Source organism: Colossoma macropomum, unplaced genomic scaffold (genome assembly GCF_904425465.1).
Source record: "Colossoma macropomum unplaced genomic scaffold, Colossoma_macropomum, whole genome shotgun sequence".
NCBI lineage: Eukaryota > Metazoa > Chordata > Actinopteri > Characiformes > Serrasalmidae > Colossoma > Colossoma macropomum.
The window spans coordinates 21,499,856-21,523,196 of NW_023494803.1; the positions used below are offsets into that span (position 1 = coordinate 21,499,856).

General features: G+C 38.0%; 1 protein-coding gene across 6 annotated transcripts in view; it reads left to right on the forward strand.

The window, feature by feature from the left end:
• Window positions 1-23,341, forward strand: part of asap2a (ArfGAP with SH3 domain, ankyrin repeat and PH domain 2a) — a 107,125-nt gene that overhangs the window by 60,745 nt on the left and 23,039 nt on the right. For 5 of the 6 annotated variants that reach the window (XM_036592924.1, XM_036592925.1, XM_036592928.1 and 2 more), the window contains 9 exons: window positions 6,052-6,101; window positions 11,186-11,315; window positions 11,855-11,940; window positions 13,608-13,683; window positions 14,319-14,405; window positions 15,814-15,822; window positions 18,159-18,262; window positions 18,489-18,558; window positions 20,272-20,359. In XM_036592924.1, coding sequence (XP_036448817.1) covers window positions 6,052-6,101; window positions 11,186-11,315; window positions 11,855-11,940; window positions 13,608-13,683; window positions 14,319-14,405; window positions 15,814-15,822; window positions 18,159-18,262; window positions 18,489-18,558; window positions 20,272-20,359 — 700 coding nt within the window. The remainder of the gene's footprint in view (window positions 1-6,051; window positions 6,102-11,185; window positions 11,316-11,854; window positions 11,941-13,607; window positions 13,684-14,318; window positions 14,406-15,813; window positions 15,823-18,158; window positions 18,263-18,488; window positions 18,559-20,271; window positions 20,360-23,341) is intronic. The other variant, XM_036592927.1, reaches the window with a different exon arrangement.

A 23,341-nucleotide genomic window follows, 5' to 3' on the forward strand; every position in this document is an offset into this window, starting at 1 on the left:
ATTGACAGCCGTGTATTGTGCCCAGAGCTTGAAATATCTGTCTGAATCCGAGGAGACCGGGCTGCTCATGTCAGACTCGGGTCGGGTTTAAATTTCATGCTTGGATTCTCATTTACCTACATGTACCCCACTTTACTTTTTCTCCTTACTTTATTCATCCCCCTGCTTTCATTAACTTAAAGTGGAATTCCACCAGTCTTACAAATCTCTGTGTAGTTCAATGGTTGAGATGTAAACAAAGTCATTTAGAGTAGTTGGATGTGAAATGGTTCACTGTAGAGAAACGTAGCTTGGATTTCTTTACCATGCTGGTGATAGGAACCAGGGATCACAACATCTACAGCACACACATAATATTATTTACCTTTCCAAAATCAGTCAATGAACCTAAAACCTACTTGTCTTTTGAATTGTGTGGGCACACATACGGGCACTCCAGTGGGGTGGACTAATAGTACAGAATGCTAAAAGCTAACTGTAATCAGTTAGCATGACATTCAGATAATCTGGTTCTACATTAGCTTTGCTTGAACTGTCCCTTTAACCTCGCATTAAAACATAAATCCCACTTTATTCCACTTTTATTCTTAAAGGGTGAGTGTAAGGACAAGGCCCTAAATTAGGCAGGCTTTTACTGAGTGTTAATATTCTGTGAAGGCTCAGTGTGCTAACATGCTGATTCTGCTCTGATTGGACACTAATGGATTAAGATTATAGGCCTTGGTGCATGTTGTCACTCGAGCCATTAAACCCAGCCTGTGCCTTTCACGCTCCAGCCACTACAGCCTGTTTGACTTCAAAGAAGTAACCAAACTCACAGTGGAATGATTATGAACGCCATGTTGCTCCCGGTTGTTTTTCAGCAACACCTTTCCATGACATCATCAGTTTTTTAACACATTCAGAGTTAATTAGATTGAAAAATAGCTGGTACTGCTAGCACAACACCATATAATACCATTTATCGCAGATATCAGCAGTATTTTATAATAATCTTTGTAGAATATAAGAACAAGTTTTGTCAAAAGTACAGCTTTAAAACCTCAAATTGACCCTTTGAGTGACTTCTCTTTCAAACCCACCAGTCACTAAATGGTACTTCCTTTGTCCAGAGAAGGAACAGCTATGACAAAACTCTTCAGACAAACCTGCAGTGAAAATGGCAGTGGTAGTAAAGTAGTTGGAATTATTATAGACTAAGAAATGGTGGGAAAGTGTGACTGTGAGGGGTGGTGGCGTTATTTCATTCCTGAAGCTGAAAGTTTTGGATTAAACCATGTGAAAGCCCACACTCACAGCTCAACACCAAAAATATTAACAAGCACACTTACGCTTGCATTTTAATATAATATCTAATGGAGGATCTTATATAAGGAAACCAAGTTAGCCAAATTAGCTTTTTAACCTAGCAGTTCACATTTAGCTTGATAAACTAGTCAAATTAAACAGGACTGTACAGTGCTCACATTTGCAATTATACCATAAATATTAATGTATAATAATAAAGTACTTGTATGCAAACTGTTATTTCTATCGTTTAAGTAAGTTTGCTGAAAGACAAAAGACAACTTTCTTGTTAGACATGACATCTTGCTGCATAATGTCCAGTGGGTAAGGCTGCTTTACACAGTAAAACTTTCATGCAATTTTAGTTGCTTGAAACCTAAAATGTAACTAAATTGCACTTAAATTGCATACGGAATTGAAACTCAACTGCAACTGTAGCAACTATCTCAGCTTAAATTGGCCAGGTTTCATGAAACAGCCAATCAAAACGCTGATCATGTGATCGAATCTTTTAATGCCTCTGATTTTACACAGAGCAGATTGAGACACAGTGACTTGATGAACTTGCAGTGCTTCTTTGACAGAATGACCAAACAGTTGACTTAATATAGCGAGAATGACACAATGTGGCAAAACGAACTTTTTAAGCAAGAAATTTTAATTGTTTTTGAATTGCATCATGTAACTGTCAAGTTGCCTGGAAATTATGTTGCATGCAACTCATAACATGCATGCCACAAGTTGCATGAAAGTTTCTCTGTGTAAAGCCGGACAACATGTACATCGTGTTGAACATCAGAGCCAGTTCATTTTCGAATAATTAAACGTTCAGCTCTTCTGTGTGCTTCTAAATTTTCCTTCATACTACAGATGCTACCAGGTAGCCTGAGCTGAGACATTGGCAGGCATAGCAACAGTGACTATGGGAAGTGGGACTTTTGTAAACAGTCAGTTATGTGTTTTCTTAAGTAAAACTTGAGATACTTTATAGTGGTTTAAATTTGATGAAGATATTGTTGCATGTTTTGTTTTGTAACATCAAAACAAAAGGGGAAAAAGTCAAAAGTGATGACGTCTGATATTTATTACATGACTGTGTGTTTAGATATGGAATTATGTAACCACAGTTAAATGATTATAAATGGAAATCAAGTGTTCCTCAACATTAACAGTAGCAGTACAGTGTGTGAATGACCTCGTTGCCCTATGTCCTAACCCTGCTGTTTATCTGGAGTGGGGACTGCTGGGAAGTGCTGAGTCGGCAGCAGTGTGAGCCTTGGGAAAACACACATGCGGCACTGATGTCATATCAAAAAACGCTGAAGCGGACCACCATCCCACTGCTTCCATTGTTTCACGCCCTTGCGTGCATAAGTGTGTGTGCATGAGATTAATTCTGAGCTCAGTTTCCAACCACACAGATGTTTCTAGAACAGACTATCTGAGCTTTTCCGCTGTAGGATGCTCCTGGGTGCAGTGGAGAGGGTCTCTCTGCATTTTGAAACTCACTGACTTGTGAAAATCACCCATGTAAATGCTATCAAAACTCTCTCCAATGTGGAGTAATGGAGTGACTGCACAGCTCAGCTGATGTCATTGTAGCTCAGGTCAACCGAATTGTTTTATGTGAAGTGCACTCTGATTTTTACTAGTGATGCACCAAAATGAAAATTCCTGCCCCAAAAATGGGAAAAAACTCTGTTTTTAATCTCTCATTTTCATTACTATTAAAATGTTAGATTTTGACACTTTGTTTTAACCCAATTTAATCTTTTGGTGTTTTTTTGGGGGCAAAATTTTCTGCCTTTTTTTCTTTTTTGGCCAAAAACCAAAAGTGCCACTTTTGACCATTTTTGGACAAAATATTTCAGTGTCTGAAAGTTTTTAGGCTTCCTTGAATTTTAACCAAAAATTTTCTTCCCAATTCAGTGGCCGATTCCCACCTGTTAGGTAGGTCACCCCCATCACACGATGCTAGGGTGAACACTAGCAGCGATTCCTCTGAGTCACATGAAGCTCTATCACTTTTTGAATTGCTGATAATGGAAGCATCATTTCACAGCTCAGCGCTGCTGGAGTGTGTTGATGCTGACTGCCAATTCTGTTACATCAGCTAACAAAAGCTCATGTATGGTTCTTTAGTATTGTACTGTTTCATGCTGAGTGATGAGGGGAGAAGGAGGGTTATCCTGCCCTCCCAGAGAGAGCAAGACAAGTTAGGCTCTGCTGGATTCCCGGCCACGGATGGCTGTGGCATCACCGGGGGTTGAGCTCACAATGTCCCGATTATAGGGTTTATTAAAGAATTACAGTGGATGGTTCTTTAAAGAAATGTTTTTAAATGACAATGATTTAGGAACTGTTATTTTTAAGAGTGTAGGGCTGTGGAGGTGCCACACTGATCTCTTATTGCTGTTCATTTGCTCACTGTCCTGTACAATTTCAGTGTATATTTTTTTTTACGCAGAGAGTCAACATAAAGTTGTTTAGTGTATTTATTGTCAGTTTGCTGTATTATATAAATATAACCTCATAAGTAATTACACAGTGGCATAATGAATTACGTTTACACTCTGTATTGACAGGTTTGAGTGCTCTTTTTCTCTGTTTGTTTTGATGTTGAGAAATGGCAAATTTTTTTCTTTCCGTAAAACAAAACAAAACCATCTTCTGTTCAACTTACAAACACAAATTTGGCATTGATTCAAAGGTTAAAATCTGCACTTTCAAGAATTTATCTGTTTGTTGTATGAGCTAAGAGTGTCTACTGTAAATTCACAACATGCTTTTACTATCACTAGCAATAAATGTGGGCTCTAAAGGTTTTTTATGATACCCTCAAGTTTCTTTTGCTGCGGTTTGTTTTTTGTGTGACTAACATGACTAACCTACCGCTCTCCCTCCCCCCTGGTTGAATGTGCAGATGGGCATTTAAGTGAATGAAATGTTTGCTATAACAAGTCTTGACTATTCTGCATTTAAATAAACTGATAAGAGGTTCAGACTCTTGTATAGTTTATAGAGCTCAAGGACTGTCATAAATATTGCTCAACAGTATTAAGATATAAAATGATTTTCGTCTGCCTGTCCATCTGAGCTCGAACTGAAACTCTAGTGGATCTTTGTTTGTGTGGGTTTGTTCTTCCGGTATGGAAATGCTGTTCTTGCTCTCCTTATTCTCTTATATACATACTGAGGAATGTATGGGGTGTGAAATTTTAAATAAAATTTAAATATAAACTGATCGTTCTGATGTTCCTGTAATGTTATTAAATCAGTCATTTTTAATAATGAATATTCAGTTTTAACCACCCTGTTCTGCACCCATCATACAACATAAAACACCTGAGCTGAAACCAGGCACCACTGTCAAAGACTTTCATAGACCAATAAAAAGGCACTTTGTCTGGAATCGGAACAGGTCTCCACTTACAGCATTCGGTCATGACTGAATATTAGTGCACTGTGCCTTTATAACCATGATGTAATGGGTTATGTGTGTAATAATGTGAGCACTCAGTCACCCTCACATACGTACACTATTATTACTTCTAACATACTGCTCTGTATGGTTAGTTAATAAGTTCCTGCTGATGCCTGTAGTGTTGATTAATCATTGACAGATGTCTGTAATATTAAGATTGTGGGTGTGTATCAGTTTAGAAATCTAGATTAACCCTCTTATGCAGGGGTAAAAATGGTTTAATGTTTTAAGTAAGTAACTTAAAATTAGATCTTAAATCTTAAAAGTACCTTGAACTTCAATTAACATGACAACAAAATGTAAAACTGTTCTATTCTATTAATTTACTTTTCAAAAATTCATGGCAACTATGTTGCTTACTTTTGTAAGCTAAATCACCAAATCATTTTTACAGTGTTCTTAAAAAGTAATGCAATCTCAATCTCAATGAGGCATTGCACCAATTTGTAAACAAAAAGAAAATAATCTTAAAAAGTTGAAAATTTGGAGAAGAGAGTCAACAACCATGACCCTCTTCATTAAATAAAAGCCTTTCTTATAACATCGCTATGGACAAAAAAATCAGTGCATTTGGACTTGTGCCTCCATCAGGGAGGGTCGAGAATTTATCTGTGACTTGTAATTAGAAATATGCTTCACCTTTTATTGAACAGTCCTTGTCAACATCAATTTTGGTTTGAACGTAAGCATGTGCTTGTTAAAAAAGTGTTGCACTGTATCTAACAACGGCAGTAAGCTGAGGAAGCAGCCCGGGGCTGCCAGTCTAGCAGTGTTATTGTTGCTGGCCTTTTATACATTTCATACATTTGATGCATACTTTAACCAACGTCCATAGCGTCACAGCCACTAGAGCACATAGTTGAATCAGTTAAAGACTTTCTCTAAAAAATGAAGCCTATGCCTGTAATGGCATTTTTCCACTGGTCCAACGGTTTTAAATCTGTACTTTATCATCATTTCTTCAAGTGAATGGTGCCATACTGTACTTGTAACTTGATTCAGATGACCACCATTAATAATAACCATTAGCTGGCTGAAATTTCATTGACTCTCACATAAACCCAAACACTTAGTAAAGAGTAGATAAGAAATTCCTGCATTGATGCTGTGGCTGTTTGTTTACAGTAGCATTGTGTGACAAATAATCTGACCACTACGTAACTGCCATAGAACCACGTTTACTTTTACAGTTCTGTTGTGTGATGCGAAATTGGTTCAGCTGTAAGTTGCCACACTGTCTAGTGGAAAAATGTTCATGTCTCTGCTTTTGTCCCTTGCAGGATCTGAAAAAGCCCTTCGATAAGGCCTGGAAGGACTACGAAACCAAAGTGTAAGTCATTTTCATCCTCATCTTTGACCAGATTCCATTGATATTGCTACCTTTGCTAACCAGAGAAGCACACCTGATAAGTTCATTTAAAGGGTACTTATTGCTTATTTCCATAGAAAGTAGAGTTTAATTGTTGACATGGACCTCATATTGTCCTGTCATACTGTCCTAATGTTCACATAGAAAGATCTAACCACAAAGCTAGCACTCATAAGCTAATGAAATGAAGGATGACGAATTGTTCATTTATTGAGTCTTTTAACTGTCCTGTCTTGTGTGTGTGTGTGCCATGTGAGTGATCACTGAACCATGTTCACGTTGCTAGAGCTCGACTCCAGCACTTTAGATAATGAACACTTATTTTCATCACCTAATCTCCTCTCCTAGTATTGACTGTCACACTAATTGTTTTTTTTTAATCATTCACGCTTTAATGTATGAGATTTTTTATAGCAATTTTCATATATTTTCCAAGCTGCAAAGGACATTCTTTACTGAAAGGGTAATGATTTTTCCTATAACATGCCTTTTGACTAGATGAACAGAAGCCAGGGTGCTTTTTATGTGCCATTTAGTTCGTGTCATTTTCCGTCATCAGTCACTTGATTTCGCTAAGGTCGGCAAGTGCTTCATTGAGACCCCCCGCCCCCCTCTGTCCCGGTCACTTCAACTCCATTTGCCTTGGGGATTGTTGATTAAAAAAAAAAAACCTCTCAGTTAATCTCTGGTAGGAGTTTATCACAAGTATCTCTGCGTTTCCAGACAGAGGGGAATGAAACACAGTGCTTCAGACAAACTCTGGCTGATCCTTAAGCACACTGTCATTGCTGTTGCAGCTACGGCGTGAGCTCATTCTGATCTTTACGTCTGTGCGAAAGCTGTCAGCTGTCATTTGTGCAGCCATTTCTTAAGCGCTCTTCGTGCTTTGGGCTGTGGATGATTGTGTGCAGATGTCCTACTAATGAATATCACAGCTCTGAATGTGCCAGTGTGAACACCTCTTAAGCACAGTAGAGGAGAGAGAGAGAGGAAATAAACCTCATCCTCATACAGTTTAGTGGCCTACAGCCCAAAGCACACCAACCCAACATTCCCCAACAAACACCCTCTTAAAAATAAAGGTTTCAGAAAACGTTCTTTGATGCAATGCTATATGTAAACTACTGTTGGTTTTCCAAAGAGCCTTAGGATAAGAGATAAGGTTGCCTGGCTTGAAGAACCTTAGACCACATAATGTGTTTCTTCTATACTTACTGAAGGTCTTTTCCTAGAACCACACATACAAGCCAAGAAACATTTAGAAACCTTTATTTTAAGAATGTACAAACATTCTAACGTTAACAGTTGGGATTTTAATGTTTCACAGTGAGAACGGACAAGCCAAACAAATAAACCAATGTGAATGGAGAGCATCTAGAACTGTGTGAGTGGAGAACATTCTAAAACAGTCAGCATCAAGGGGAAAGTTCTAAAACAGTGTGAATAGAGAACATTCTAGAGCAATGTGAATGAAGGAGCATTTTAGAACAATGTGAATGGGGGATGACATTCTAGAACAGTATGAATCGAGAACATTGTAAAACAGTACGAATGGAAAGCATCTAGAACCGTGTGGAGGAGAACACTCTAAAACAGTTGGCATCAAGGGGAAGTTCTAGAGCAGTGTGAATGGAGAACAGTCTAAAGAAATGTGAATGAAAGCGCGTTTTAGAACAGTGTGAATGGGGGATGACATTCTAGAATAGTATAAATTAAGAGCATCTAGAACCGTGTGAATGGAGGTGAACACTCTAAAGCAGTCAGCATCAAGGGGAAAGTTCCAGAGCAATGTAAATGGAGAACAATTTAGAGCAATGTGAATGAAAGAGCAGTTTAGAACAGTGTGAAAAGGGGGATAACATTCTAGAACAGTATGAGTGGAGAACATTGAAACAGTGTGATTGGAGGTGAACATTTTAGAACAACGTTCGGAAACATTTTATTTTAAGAAAGTATAACATTCAGTTGGGTTTATCATGTTTTAGAATGTTCTCCTCCATGCATATTCTCAAATGTGGAGTAGAACACTAAATGGTGGATAACATTTCTAGAATAGTATAAATAGAGGAGAAAATTCTAGAACGGTGTGAATGAAGGAGAACATAGTTTGCATGGGGGAGAACATTCTAAAGCAGTAGGAATGAAGGAGAATGTTCTAAACAGTGCGAATGGAGACAAACATTGTAGAACATTGGGAAAGGTGGAGAACTTTCTAGAATGATGTGAATGGAGGAGCGTGTTCTACATTGGTGAAGATGGGGAGGATTTTGTAGAACAGTATGAATGAAGCATAACATCCTTGAACAGTGTGAATGGAGGAGAACATTGTTGAACAGTGTCAATAAGGGAAAATGTTCCAGAACAGTGCAACTAGAGAACATTCTGGAATAGTGTGAACAGAGGAGAACATTCTAGAATGGTGCAAATGCTTGTAGAATAGTGGAAATGGAGGAGAACATTCTAAATAGTGGGAATGTAGAACTTTCTAGAACAGTGTAAATGTAGGAGAACTTTGTACTGAGAATGTAGGAGAACATTCTAGAACATTGTGAATGTAAGAATCACACGCAGGTATGGCACAGGAACCCAGCGTTTGGGTTGTTGGTGTTCGGTGGAGAATAATGGGCCGGTGTCTTTTAGCGTTAAAGGTGTTTGTCAGGAAACATCAATTTGCTTTGATTTGACTGATAAAAAAAAAAAATTTTTAAAGTTTGTTTTTGAAGAAATATAGAAATAACCTGATAGCACCAGCATAATTAGCTTAATGTTAACTCAAAGGTATGTTAGATTTCAAAACGTACCTCTAACACTGTAGTCCATACAGTCCTTACATGGAAGCTAAGCTGCAAAAACAGTTTGTGTAGAGTTTGTTGCTTTTGAGATATCACAAAAAACAACACTAGCTATTTAAGCTATGTAGATTTAGCCTCACCCATTCGCAATAAATAAGGAGTGTTACAGTCCTGACTGCTTTTTGAAAGAGGCACAGTACAGGACAGCCAGTCAGAGTGCAGATTATTTACATAGATCAGTCTTTAACACATGGTAACCAAAACCAGCCAGTTTAATTCTAAAGGGATTAGCAGAGGTTGGTAAAGTGGTCATGTAAAAATGACATATGAATATTTTGGTACATAAAACGAGACAAATGTTAAAAGTGGACACAAGTGGACCTCAGAGAAGAAAAATAGAATAAAATTGTTTGATATAAAACAAACACTTAGCAAATCTAGTGCTATAGGATTTTTGGATCCACCACACAACTGATTTCATGTCAGTGTCAGTATGAATGTAATTTCCGTTGCGTTAGTAACTCACATGATAAGAAACAGGCTTCTCTTGACTGATTTAGTCAGTCTGCCTAGCCTTGTTATTTAAAAGTGAGTGACAGCTACTGTTCTCCCGTGAGGACATTTTTTCTTCTTGTAATGTGAACCGCTGCCACTGGTAGGAAATTGCCTTTTTTGTTGACAGTGTGTTGCTGACTATAATGAACCCAGTGTGGGGGGAAAAAAGGAAAAAAGTGGACGGCTCCTTTTGTTTTCCTGCAGAAGTGCTGTGGCCGCATGTGTGCGGTCACTCAGTCTCATCCTCACTACTTGCCTGAGTGTCCACTGGAATGAACTGTAGTTCATTTGCAAAAATATTCAACTGTATACCGCCACATGCTAACACACCACCTTTAATTGCCTGGTACTCTGTTTGTCTGTCCTTCACTGTTTCCACTCACTTTATCTACCTTTTTTTTTTGGTTTGGAGAATGGCTTCGGGTTTTGTCAATGTCTTTGACAAATGATGGAACACCCACCAGGCTTTAGACTCGGTCACAGGTTCCAGAGGTGGTCATCTCAAATGTGGTTCACAAAGGCCTAAATGGCAGCTATTAAAGGGCTTTCTAATTCTACTTCTTACTTTTTGTCTTCCTGTGTGCACAGTTTTAAATCTCAGACCAGCTTAGCATAATAAATGAATGTAAATATATTTTTTTAATTCTGAAGATGCCCAAGTAGGAGGCATTTAGGGTTCATCAACAATTTCAAAACCAAAACATTACAGCTTTCTAATCTTGTTTGCAGCCGATGTAGCAATAATTGGCATCACTTACAACAGCTGCGTCTAGAATTTAGGCGACAGAGCGAACAGTGGTGCTACAATCACAATCTGGCTCATCAAAACAAAGGAGCTTGTTGCTGCCTTGATTTATATAGTGTTGGAAATCAGTTTGGTTGAGGAAAATTTGCTGCTGATTTGAACACCACTTAGCATGTTTTTTCCAGAACATTATTGTCTGATATAGTAGTTCTGAGTAAGTCTGTAGGAGAGGTTAATGGAGGGCAGGGAGAACTCAGATAAAATGCTATTGAAGATTTTATCTGGCTGTGATTAAATGAACAGTTTAGTAAGCAAAAATCTAACTTGCATCACTAACCTCACATTCACACTCAAAAATGTTTGTTTTTAGCTTTAACTTGCATGTTGCTGGCACTGTGTGACAAACCGTTATTAATAAAAAATCAGACCTTTTTTTTTAATTAATAACCCATGTAATGCCTTTGTGCTTTTTTTATAGATGACAATATGTCAAACAGTGCTGGAAACCACATAAGCACATTATTTAAATGTACTTAACTACTTGACACGAGGCAAGCGTGCAATGATTCGAGGGGCTCATTTACTATTGTTTTCAATGGTAGAGACACATTTTGCTTGATTCCTTGATTTATTTAATTTCCATTCAAAATGGCCATTAAGTACAAATTATTAGATTATCTGCTGGCATTGCTTGCATAAGAAATATTTAATTCTGGACTATAATATAGGAAAGGATGGGCCTTCACTAAAGCTGTAATGCTAGCTCTGGAGTCCTGTGACTGTGTCTGGCTTTCCTTCTTAAGGAGGAAACCCTGCATCCATTAATAGGGTCCAGTATGCTGCTATAGCATATGGAAAAGAATGCCTTGTTGCATGATTGGCACTTTTTGCATACGTTTAAATGCCTTTGTTAGTGTTTAGGTAATAAGGGGCTCTTGTGTGTCTCCATGCAGCACTAAGATCGAGAAGGAGAAGAAAGAGCATGCGCGGCAGCACGGGATGATCCGGACGGAGATCAGCGGAGCAGAGATCGCAGAGGAGATGGAGAAAGAGAGGCGGTTCTTTCAGCTTCAGATGTGTGAGGTCAGTAAAAGGGGCAGAAAGCTGACCATAAGAGATATGGACTGAAGAGAAAACTTGAGTTGTGCTTTTTTGCACTGCAGTATATTATCACTGTCATATCAAAATCCTTTTTTTTTAATTTATTAAATTTTTAAATGCTTTGAAAATCCCAGCAACGCTTTGTGATGATGAAGCGAACAATGAATTAAATTAAATCCTTTTATAATAACATACATTAAAAGAAAGTTTTCATGTTGACCTTTGAAGTTACCATTATAGAGATCTTGTTACAAAATCTTGTTACAAAATATGCTTCTTGTGGTGAACTACACAATTCGAAGTGTCATAGCATCTCCACAAGTAATTTAAAGTTTTCCAAAATGTACTACATAGCAGCTGGCTGTAATTTTCTGCTCAGCTTGAAAATATGATATTACTCTACTTGAGTTTCTGTCTGGAAAAGATTTAGCCACTAGTACTGTTCCATTGATGCCACATGTTTACGCTTTGACCCATTTGTTCTGCACTGTGCCTCATTCTGGTCGATACTTTCATTTCAGTACCTGCTCAAAGTGAATGAGATTAAAATCAAGAAAGGTGTGGACCTGCTGCAGAATCTCATCAAGTACTTCCATGCACAGTGCAAGTAAGACCTCTCTTCTCTGCTCTTATCGACTGTGCTGATTTTGGGTCTAGAGTACACTTAAATGAGCATTTATTTACATTAAAAGGGAAATTCCATTTATTTTTCAAAATTTCTCCATAATTGAAGCTGCACTATGTAAGATGTTTTTGTTAAAATTGAAAGAAGTAGCGTTACTGAGTCAAGAGAAAAAAGGCACTAAAATATGGTGTGTGCATGCGTTGCTTTGAGTCACCCTGTAAAGCCTGAAATAGTCATTTAAAAGTCAGGTGTTGGGCCTGATTTTGCAAGAGTTTTTCGGACCACGTCATATGTCTTTATGAAACCTTGCATGCACAGCCTCAAAAAGTAGGTCCTGCTTGATGTTTAGGTCTCAAATGCAAAATCCACATTATACTGATGAAGATATGGTGACAGTTGTAGAATATTCACTTATGACGTCAGAAGACATGACCTTCTTCCAGTCATGGAAGTGGTCTGAAGCACAACTAATGTTGTTCCGTGTGTTGCATGCAATTACGCATTTCACCAGAGAGGTCTCTAAATCCCCAAATCTTACATAGTGCAACTTGAATTGGATAAGATACAAACAAAGAGTAGTTTATATAAATTGTTCCAGTCTAGAGAATTGCTCTTGTTGTTGTGAATTGCTCACAAGTAGTGATAGGAACTAGATATCCAAAGCATGCCACTAAAAGCTACTTCACAGAAAGCTTTTACGTGAAATGGTTACAAATACATTGTCTGATGCCTGAGACATTTATGATAGTTTTAGAAAAAAAAAATTGGGCCTAAATGAAATACTTTTTAAATCCAATCATGGCAGAGAGGTACATACAGGGCATTGCAAGACAAAATGGTAACCAAACAACTTATTTCCCTGATTTGTGACTGTTTTGCAGTTATCAATGTTATATATTGTTGCTGTCACACAAAAACCTTGTATCTCCCTACTGTTTTGTGTAATTTGCAGCTACACTTCACATCATGTTAAAATTTCATGATGAAAGGACAAATAGAAATGGTCTAAAACTGCTGAAAATCTTGTTCTGTTACCTTCCATTGTAGGTTATGTTTTTACTGTCTCCCACAGAGTTACCTCTTTGGAGATATGAGGTTTTGTTCTGATAGCAACAGTATAAAAACTGGTCATTCACTGGTCATTTTGGATAAATAAAGTGGCTGTGTTATCGAGATCACAACCCTGCAGTGCACCATCTCACATCAAAACACTCTGAAATATGTCATTCAGAGTGGTTTGAAATGTCATTCAATGATTGATGTTAGTTTGATTATAATAATAATATGTTTATTAAATAGGAGAAACTTCTGTCTCAGAAGAATAAGACTGATTTTGTCTATGAAAATCCTATCAGCTGATATGACAGCTATATGCTAAAAATATTCTTGTTCTCTAACTGCAGTAGAATGACAGAGGACAGATACTTGCCACATTAAAAAAGTTAGAGATGACCTCATCCTGTAGGTTTTGCTCAATTATTTCAGAAGGTCAGCAGAAAAATGCTACTTGGAGAGAGATTTTTTAGACACTGTGGAGAGAGTGCCCTTGTGTGTCTGTGCGTGTATGAGTGAAGGTCAGCTAGCTCTTGGGGAAAATTCAATGCTAATTTAATGCTATTTTAAAGCTGATTGGACATCTTGTCTCTCAGTTTCTTTCAGGATGGCCTGAAGGCGGTGGATAACCTCAAACCCTCTATAGAAAAACTGGCCACAGACTTGCATACGGTGAGTGGATCATTAGCATAGCCATTTTTTTTAGGTTTGATTGCTATTAGCAACTCGGTTTGTGGTAAGGACTATTCTGCATGGAAACACATTATACGGACGAACCATGCAAAAGAATTGTTCTCTTATCATTAATAGCAACACTTACTTATAAGAACAGACCCCCTCTAGAAACGTAGGCACTAGAAACTTAAGGAAATAGGAAAAAAAATCACACACATACCTAAAAGCGTGTTAAGTAATCTCTAATAGACATACTTATGTGGTATCTGGAACTATATAAAATAGTTATCTTTAAAATGATCGAAAAGTAAATAGAAGCATAGCTAAAAGTAGTAGTAACAGTTATCTTTAGGCCTGAATTTTCCATACTTTTGTCCATTTTTATAGATAAGAGTATATCATAGTGTCAGAAACCGCATAAGCAAGTCTATTGGGATTACCTGTCAGCCTGATGTGGCTTGTGGCAAGGGTGCAATAATTTTAGACAAATTTCGAAACGTCGAAAAAATTATGTGAATTTGTTTGCTGAACTATTCATCTACATATACGATCTTAAAAGAGCTGGAAAAACTCTTCTTTGTTCCTGTGTTTTTCCCCCCTGCTGACACTGCTAACTTTGCACTCTATCTCAGATCAAGCAGGCTCAGGACGAGGAGCGCAGGCAGCTCACACAGTTACGAGATGTGCTGAAGACAGCGCTTCAGGTGGAGCAGAAGGAGGTAAGCCCAGCTTCTCTCTGCTCAGTTCACTTTACATCAGCGCTGCTTAGTCCTATTCTGAGAGACCCAGCAGGGGTCGGGACCAGGTTTCATTTAACATGGATGATTGCTGGCGCACTGCTGGGTAGTTCAGTTCTTATACACACTGTAAATTCAAAATTTCACATATGCTCTAGGTGTACTATAGAATACTTGGGGAGAATTACACTGTGTTAAGGATGTTTACTTTTTACTTTTGATATGTAAAGTATAATTACTTTGGAGCACACTCAATGCATTCTTAAAAATGATCTTGAAATTGTGCTTTCAAGTCATGTTATAGGTTACTTTCAAGTACATACAGTCAGTAATAAGAATATGTATACTGTACTAAGTGTCTTCAAGGTTATTTGAGTAAACTCAAAACCTGATGAAGCGAACTTATAAGTATGCTTTTTGCCGATTAACAGCCACTTTAGAAGTGTTACATAGATAGCATATAAAGTAGTAAACATAAATCATAACTGCAGGGTGCAATGATATTTGTACCTAATACACAAGTTTGGAATAATATATCAATTTATTAATATTTTTTGTAATTTTTTATACATTAAAACTTTCAAAATGTATACATTATAGATTTAAATACCTTAAACTAGACACTAACTTGCATTTTTTATTGTTTTATTTAATATTTCAAGTGTTTTGGGTGGGAATACATTGATATGAGAATTGTGAGCAATTGCCAGTATCCAGTTTTTTTTATGTACAAATCTGCCAATGCTGATACATTAACATTTATGAAATGTAGAAACTGGGACTGGACCTGAATTAGTAAATATTACATGTATTATTAGAGGTATACAAATACAGTAAAACGAAATAAAATGACATTTTAGCACAGTAGCCCAGCATCAACCTAAATGTTCATGTCACCAAATATCCGTTTAAGATCTGTCATATCTAAACAGCTGTCTGATGCTGATATATATTAAAATAAAAAACTACTGATACTGATATGATTTTGCTCTCATCATGCATGCATCTAAAAGACTGGCGAAAACAAGCATCCATACTAAGTAATTCTTTGGGTGACTGGCTGTGGAAGTTCATACTTCCTTTCTGCTTTCTCACATTTCTCACTTCAGGCGTTTCCCCTGACCTCAAGCAAGCAGCTTTGGCTCTTGTAATCCATGATCATTAAGCGATTACATACTCTTAATCCAAATGTAAAGCCATCAGTTTTACAACCTTCTTAACACCACGTGAGCTGCTGCTAAGTAGCCAAGAGATTCTTTAGCTTAGCATTTGATGACTGCTTGCTTTCTGATGCTTGCCTTGTTCGTGTAGCTGCTGTGAAACAGTGTTTAAAATGTCTGATACAATGCTTTCCACTCTTCTTTAATGCTTCCATCCTTTGCCAACGAAGTCTAGGAGAGTAAGTGCCTTCTTGATGTCCTTTTTTGTGCTTAATGGTGCAGGAGATGGGGAAGCTCATCAAATAGTGCCCTTTGAAATCAATAAAAGACGAATCCATAGTCTTGAAGTCCTAAAACCTGCACCTCTAATCCTCCTCTTTTTTAAGTAGTTTGTAAAGGCATGAAGTTAAAAGGAATAGTTGGTCAGCCAAGACATGGCTGGTGTCCAAAGTTTGCTACTTTGATTTTGCATGTGGTCCTTTGTCTATCTGACATACTGTTATCTATAGAAATAGACAAAAGTACAAAGTTCAGCCTTTATGATGGATGATACTGCTACTGTTTACCTAGGCAATATATTTTTTCCATTATTATAAATAGAGGTGTGCCAGACCGTCAGAAACCACATAAGAAAGATTGAGAACACATTTTGAGGCGAGTATGTGAAGATTCAGGCATGCAATTTGCGCGATGATGATTGGTGTTTGTAGTCCCTTCACAATCATGGCTTTTTACCTGATGATTGATGTCTGTATAAACACATATAAACACAACTAATGTTGCCATATAAACACTTTAACTGTCTATTTCTTCATTGTATGCAACTATTATGAACAACTACCAGCCTATAATGGCCAAATTGGGTGATTAGCTGCTTTGCTCCCTAACTGTTGATACTCATGGTACGTATCCACTTGAAACTTCACCTCATTGCATGCTTTTCATTTGAATGAATGAGTCAATTTTATGTTACAATGAAAATGTCTGATTTTAAATCTAACTGTTGACAGTCAAGATTTGGAGGGAAGATATTTGTTTGGATGTAGTTCACATTGTTCGAGGGGGAAGGCAAAATTTAAATCATATAGAGCTTGTAGGCTACTTGCTAGAGTAGCTGCCTTACTAATGAGATTGAGCAAGCTAATTTTCTGACTTGCGTGAACGACTGATGCATTCTGAAGTGCATAAAATATACAAGTCTGTATTTTAGTCTCATTGTGGGATTCTGTGCATCAGCAAACAGTGTATCAGGTTGTTTATTGACCCAGATATGTTCGATACGATTCCTGCATTTCTATAATGACACAGAAAAGCCCACCAGCGGTGAGCAGAGAGATCCAGCACGGCACAATGCGGCGAGAAAAAGTGGACACGTACCAATCGGAGTTCCTGACTGATGACAGAAACAGCTTGAACTTAAATAAACAAACATTACACACCACTGCCCTCTGAAAGTGTTACAGCATGAAGTCAGAAGTTAGAACTTTTGTTGTTTTACATGTCTTTGCCTAAAACTTACAGGTGAAAGAACATCCAGTGCACATTTTGTTTGTTGTGAAGTAAACATATGATTGTGAATGCTAACAACTGTAGAAACTAATTGCGATCAGCCCGGATATTTGCTTCAAGTAACAGGCCTAGGTGTGTATATGCACCATACATAAGCTTCCATTACCTTTACATTAGCCTTGTAGCTCCATTGCAAAACTAAAGAAGCAAACTTTGGACACCAAACATGTCTTGGCTGATCAACTACTGTTGAGGTAAGAGGAAAATTGTGTAAATTAGATATTTCACAGACCTCTTTCTTTAATGGTTGAACTTTCACTGCTCTGTGTTCACAGGAACTGAAATCAGTCTTTGTTTCATGCAAATTCCATCTGTCTCTGTTCTCCACTTGACTAATCAAGTCACCTCATGAGCATTTATACCGTTTACTACATGAAATAATAGTTCAGTACTGACTCATGTTGAAACACATTTCCAAAGAGATGGAAACAAAGTTTCCTGCTGGGTTACAGGACCAGTCTTTCCGGCTTGAAGATGTTTAGGCTCATTAAATCTCTATTTGAAATGGAAGGGTTTCGTTCCAAAATACAGACCATTTCAAGATTTTTTTTTCCATGGTATTTGTTGTTGGGAGTGAGCTTTACACATGCAAGAGATATCAATGCTATATTATGATTAACACTACCTTAATTAGAGTAATAAAAATGTGTTTTTCATCTATACATCAGCTGGTATTCTTTTCGAAAAAACTCTTTATTTATCCAAAATTGTTACAAATGTATAAACAGCATTTTGGAATTAAAACTTCAATTCAAGTTTGTAAGTTACTGCAGTTTCAGTCTTGTTGGTTTGGGAATGTGTTTCAAAATGAAGTCGCCCCACTGGGGGGGTTCAGGGAAGTCCACTATAGCCGTTTCCTCAGAGGAAGTGACCACATCAAGTACAAAAACAACATTTTTTCCCTTCCCCAGGCTGTAGGCGTAGCCACTTCCTCCAAAGGTTTTTACATAAATTTACATACACTGTGCATGATACGCATCTGCATTACCCTGTGCTTGTTTTTTAGGATTCGCAGGTGCGACAAAGCGCCACCTACAGTCTACATCAGCCCCAGGGGAACAAAGAACACGGGACAGAGCGTAGTGGAAACCTCTACAAGAAGAGTGATGGGTGAGTTTGTGCAGTTGGCTTGAGAGACTTCATTAAAATGCCATCCAGTGCGTGAGTGCATATTCATTAGCGTCACTGGAGCTCAGGCTGCATTATTCATCATGTAGTGAAGGCCTTGAAGCTTCATTTAACTGCAGCTGAAGTTAGTTAGTAATGGAAAGGAACACTGGGCGCTGAAGGACAGTGGGGGTGTGCATGATGATAACTTCCTGTTTCCTGTTCCCAGTCTACGGAAAGTATGGCAGAAGAGGAAGTGCACAGTAAAGAACGGCTACCTGACCATCTCCCATGGGACGGTGAGTAAATGCACATCCACAGTGGCTTTCACACCTAATGTGTATGTGTATATATGCATACAGGAGACAAACCAAACATAATGTTGAAGGCTTGTTGTATTTTTACATTTACATTAATGTTTACGGCATTTGGCAGACGCTCTTATCCAGAGCGACTTACAATTTTTATCATTTTACACAGGTAGGCGAAGGTACTGTTATGAGTCTTGCCCATCAAAAACCCTACACTTGGTATAGCGTAAGGTTTTTGTTGCTAACATGGCTGCCATTGTTGGTGCTCTGAGAGTTTTTATGTATTAGTAATAGATTGGACAAATGTGCCATTCCACGTTACTCTAAATTTGATAAAGAAAATAAAAAACAAGCCAAATAGTTTTAGAAAAAAATGTCTTAAACTGGTTTATACACTGATCAGACATAACATTATGACCACCTCCTTGTTTCTATGCTCATTGTCCATTTTATCAGCTCCACTTACTGTATAGGTGCACTTTGTAGTTCTACAATTACAGACTGTAGTCCATCTGTTTCTCTGCATACTTTGTTAGCCCCCTTTCACCCTGTTCTTCAGTGGTCAGGACCCCCATGGACCCTCACAGAGCAGGTACTATTTGGGTGGTGGATCATTCTCAGCCCTGCAGTGACACTGATGCAGTGGTGGTGTGTTAGTGTGTGATGCGCTGGTACGAGTGGGTCAGACACAGCAGGTCTGCTGGAGTTTTTAAAACACCTCAGTGTCACTGCTGGACTGAGAATAGTCCACCAACCAAAAATATCCAGCCAACAGTGTCCTGTGGGCAGCGTCCTGTGACCACTGATGAAGGACTAGAGGATGACCAACACAAACTGTGCAGCAGCAGATGAGCTATTGTCTCTGACTTTACATCTACAAGGTGGACTGACAAGGTAGGAGTGTCTAATAGAGTGGACAGTGAGTGGACACAGTGTTTAAAAACTCCAGCAGACCTGCTGTGTCTGATCCACTCGTACCAGCACAACACACACCACGACCATGTCAGTGTTACTGCAGTGCTGAGAATATATCCACCTCCCAAATAGTACCTGCTCTGTGAGGGTCCATGGGGGTCCTGACCACTGAAGAACAGGGTAACAGGGGACTTAGAAGTGCACCTATATATATATATATATATATATATATATATATATATATAAAATATACACACATATATATATATATATACAATATGCCTACACACACACAGCAGGGCTTCATCTTGTCTCTCCTGACCTCATTACACTGTTCGTTTCCTGTTATGTCTTCACTTGTGGAGAAGACCAGACAAATTATTGATTAATTCCGTAAGCCTGTTCTGTTTCCTACTTCTTGGTATTATTCTCTTTCTCGGCAGAGAGAGAGAGAGAGAGAGAGAGAGAGAGAGAAAACGAAAGAAAATCTTCCCAATCTGTGGCCTGCTTTTAAATTCTGACTATAGCTGTTCCTCAGTAGGAGACTTACAGCTGTGTGTGCATTGATCATCAGAAGGAATAAGAGAGTGAAGTTATTGCATATGCATTCACAAAGGGAGAGACTAATGCTGAAATATGTAAAACTACCACTGATTTCAGTGTTCATTTATGAGCACAATGAAACTAATACATCTCTCCAACTCTCTCCAACTCTCTCTCTCTCTCTCTCTCTCTCTCTCTCTCTCTCTCTCTCTCTCTCTCTCTCTTTCTCTTTCTCTCTCTCAGGCAAATAGACCACCAGCCAAGCTCAATCTCCTGACCTGTCAGGTGAAGCACAACCCAGAAGAGAAGAAAAGTTTCGACCTCATCTCACGTACGGTGATCACTTCAGTGTCCACACACACACACACACACAGCCTCTGCCTGAATATCTCCCTAAACAGATACACCCCTGCCTCTCCTGTCCCTCAGTGCTGAACCTGTAGAGCAGCCCATCTGTAAATGTGATGAAGGCTTTTTTTGTAAATTGAATGTGGCTGAGGGGCTTGGTGAGTGGTATTTCAGACCTGCAGAGCTACACAGTATGCCGGAGCCCTTTTCACACAAAGTTCAATCTTTTCACAGTGAAAAAAAGACTCTATAAAACAGTGAATCAGAGCATGGACGAGTGTCAGGAAAACAAGTCATCATGTTGGCAAACACTGTACAGCCACTTTCTGTGTGGAAAATGAAATGACAGCACCGTGTGCCATGTTGTACTATGTTCGATTTACTGATGTAATTTGGTTTTGGTTTATTGATTTGTAATGCGTTATACCTACACCTCTAATGTATTATGTATACTACAGGCCAGAAGTTTGGAAGCAGTATTAACTTAAGGAAGTGTTATCAAAAATTAGCATGTGTCCAGTATATTGTGTTGGTTGTTGTCAAATTCACATATTGTAAAATTCTTTTGAAGAAGGCAGGTCAAAAATAAGCAGGTTTAAAACACCTGGTTACGTCTGTAGAGCTTGTGCTAACAGACAAAGACGTTCAGTGGCATAAAGGAAATTGTAGAATTGTAGAATTGTACATTGTAGAATTTTTTTATAATGACTTTGAGATGTTTAGTGCAGACTTAGATGTTTAACAACATGTTTAAATGTGACTGTAGGCCAAATTTAGTTTACCAGTTTTCAGTTGAAACATGTTAAAGTGGAAGCTGTTCATGTCTGATAAGGAGATGTGTGCAATGGGGGGGTTACCCTTTCAGATGAGCTGATAGTAGAGCTAATGCTAAAGCTAAGGCTGGAGCTGAGGAAACTCATCTTGAAGGTGTTCTGTAATGTTATTTATCGGTAAACATGTGCAGTAACATGCAGTAACAGTTTAAAGTTTAGCTTACTTAATAATTCTGACATTGAAAAATACAAAATGTTTTCAGCTTCAGGAATGAAATAAAAACAACATCATCCTCCAGATGATCAGGATCTGAGTCTGAATTATACAATCCCCAGTAAAGCCTTTCCACCATTTCTTATCTTAATAATTCTAATTTACTGCCACTGCCGTTCTCACTGCAGGTTTGGTGAGTTTTATCAAATTTTTCTATTGCTTGACAGAGGAAGTAGTGTTTAGAGATGATTGTGATTTGCTAAGTTAACTTGCAGTTCGTTCTTATAGTATCACTGCTCTGTTTTTGTTAAGGCAGCACAAACCTGAATTTCTCTATAGCCAGCTGCACTCCTAAGAATTTGTGGGCATTTGCTTTAATATATGGTATCTGTGTTCATTCTCTTTCCAGTTGAATTTAAGGATATATGTACAGTACTTGTTTGTACACACCTACTCATGGAAGGATTCTGTTTATAGTTATTGATGAGGTTACTATAGTTCACATATTTAAAAAATCTTTTTGTAATTTGATATTTTTGTTTTGAAATTACTTCACTATTATCTTTGAAACACATTTCAGAAATTAAAACATAAGCCTTTAGGTCAAAATGTATTGTACTGTATATAATTGTACTATATGTTAACATAGTAGCAGTGGGTGTACAGCCAGAGGGGAATATTCCTCATGTTCCCAGCCTTTTTTACAGTATTGCTTTTAGCTTCACAACTGTGTTTTCAGGACATTTTGATGATCTGTTGACCTTGACATTACCAAAGAGTTGTCAGGAGTGCCTCCCCACCCCCTTTTTCTAAACCACCGCAGAGCCATTAGACAGTCCCAATGCATCTTCCCAGATGCTTGACATTTATAGAAAGCTGTTTCTTCTTCTCAGATTGAAAGCGGATGTACTGAGGTCTCTTGGCTGCCACTATAAAATTGCATTCCTCCAAAACAAACAAAAAAAAAAAACTTAGCTCACACCCACACTGTTTTTATCACATGACAAATAAGAGAAATTATTTAACAAAATGTCATCATTGTTCTTTAAATGTTTGTTTGAGAATGGGAGCAGATGGGCAGTGTGTTTAGAATGAGAGCGTTTAGCACTGCTGTTCTGCAGATGAACACTTGCTGTTCTACTGTAAATGAACACCATGACTTCCACTTCAACTTCACTGTCGCTGCAGCAGTGTGGTACGCTAACCTGTTTGACTCTGATGAATAGCATTGCATCATCGTCCACACAATGCTGTACGCTGCCTGGCAAAAGTTTGGGGACAACTTGCTTTTAAGAATGGCATGTTAGACCACAACCCTATCTGGAGTAAGTGGTTTAAGATGATGATGATGTTAGCTTTTCTGGCTAGTGTGTTAGCTAACATAAGCAAACTTTTTAGGGTGACTTGGGGGAAGTTCCCCCAAACTGTCCATGGTCTAATTAATTCTGAAATTTTATCTGGATCACTGCATTCCTGGGATTTATTGCCATGGGAAAACTTTGGGGTCAGTTGATGTAATTTTTTGGCAGTGGTGATCTGTGTTTTTATGTTAAGTTTGTACAAGACAATTTGTTTAAAATACATGTTTTTTGGAAGGTGGTGGGGGTGGGGTACAGAGAGAAATGCCATTTAGTTTTAGAAGGAAAAAATGTTTTTTTTAATTTTGCTTTTAAGATGAAAAGCATGTAAAGTAAGACCTTTGGGGCAAGAACTCCCCCCAGACATGGGACAAAAGGCCCCCTTTACAATACTGCCCCATAAGTATTGTTTTCCTTCAAGATTTTAATATGAAAGTGACAAAAGTTGATTAATAACACAGTTTAATAGCAGATTAATAACACATAGTTTTTGAAAAACTAAAGCTAAGACTAGAAATTATTTGACATATAAATCATACATTCTATAAAACTTCACTTATAGCAGAACAAAATATGGTTTCGATTTACTGTAAAACTACATTTTCCTTTTAACTTTCAGA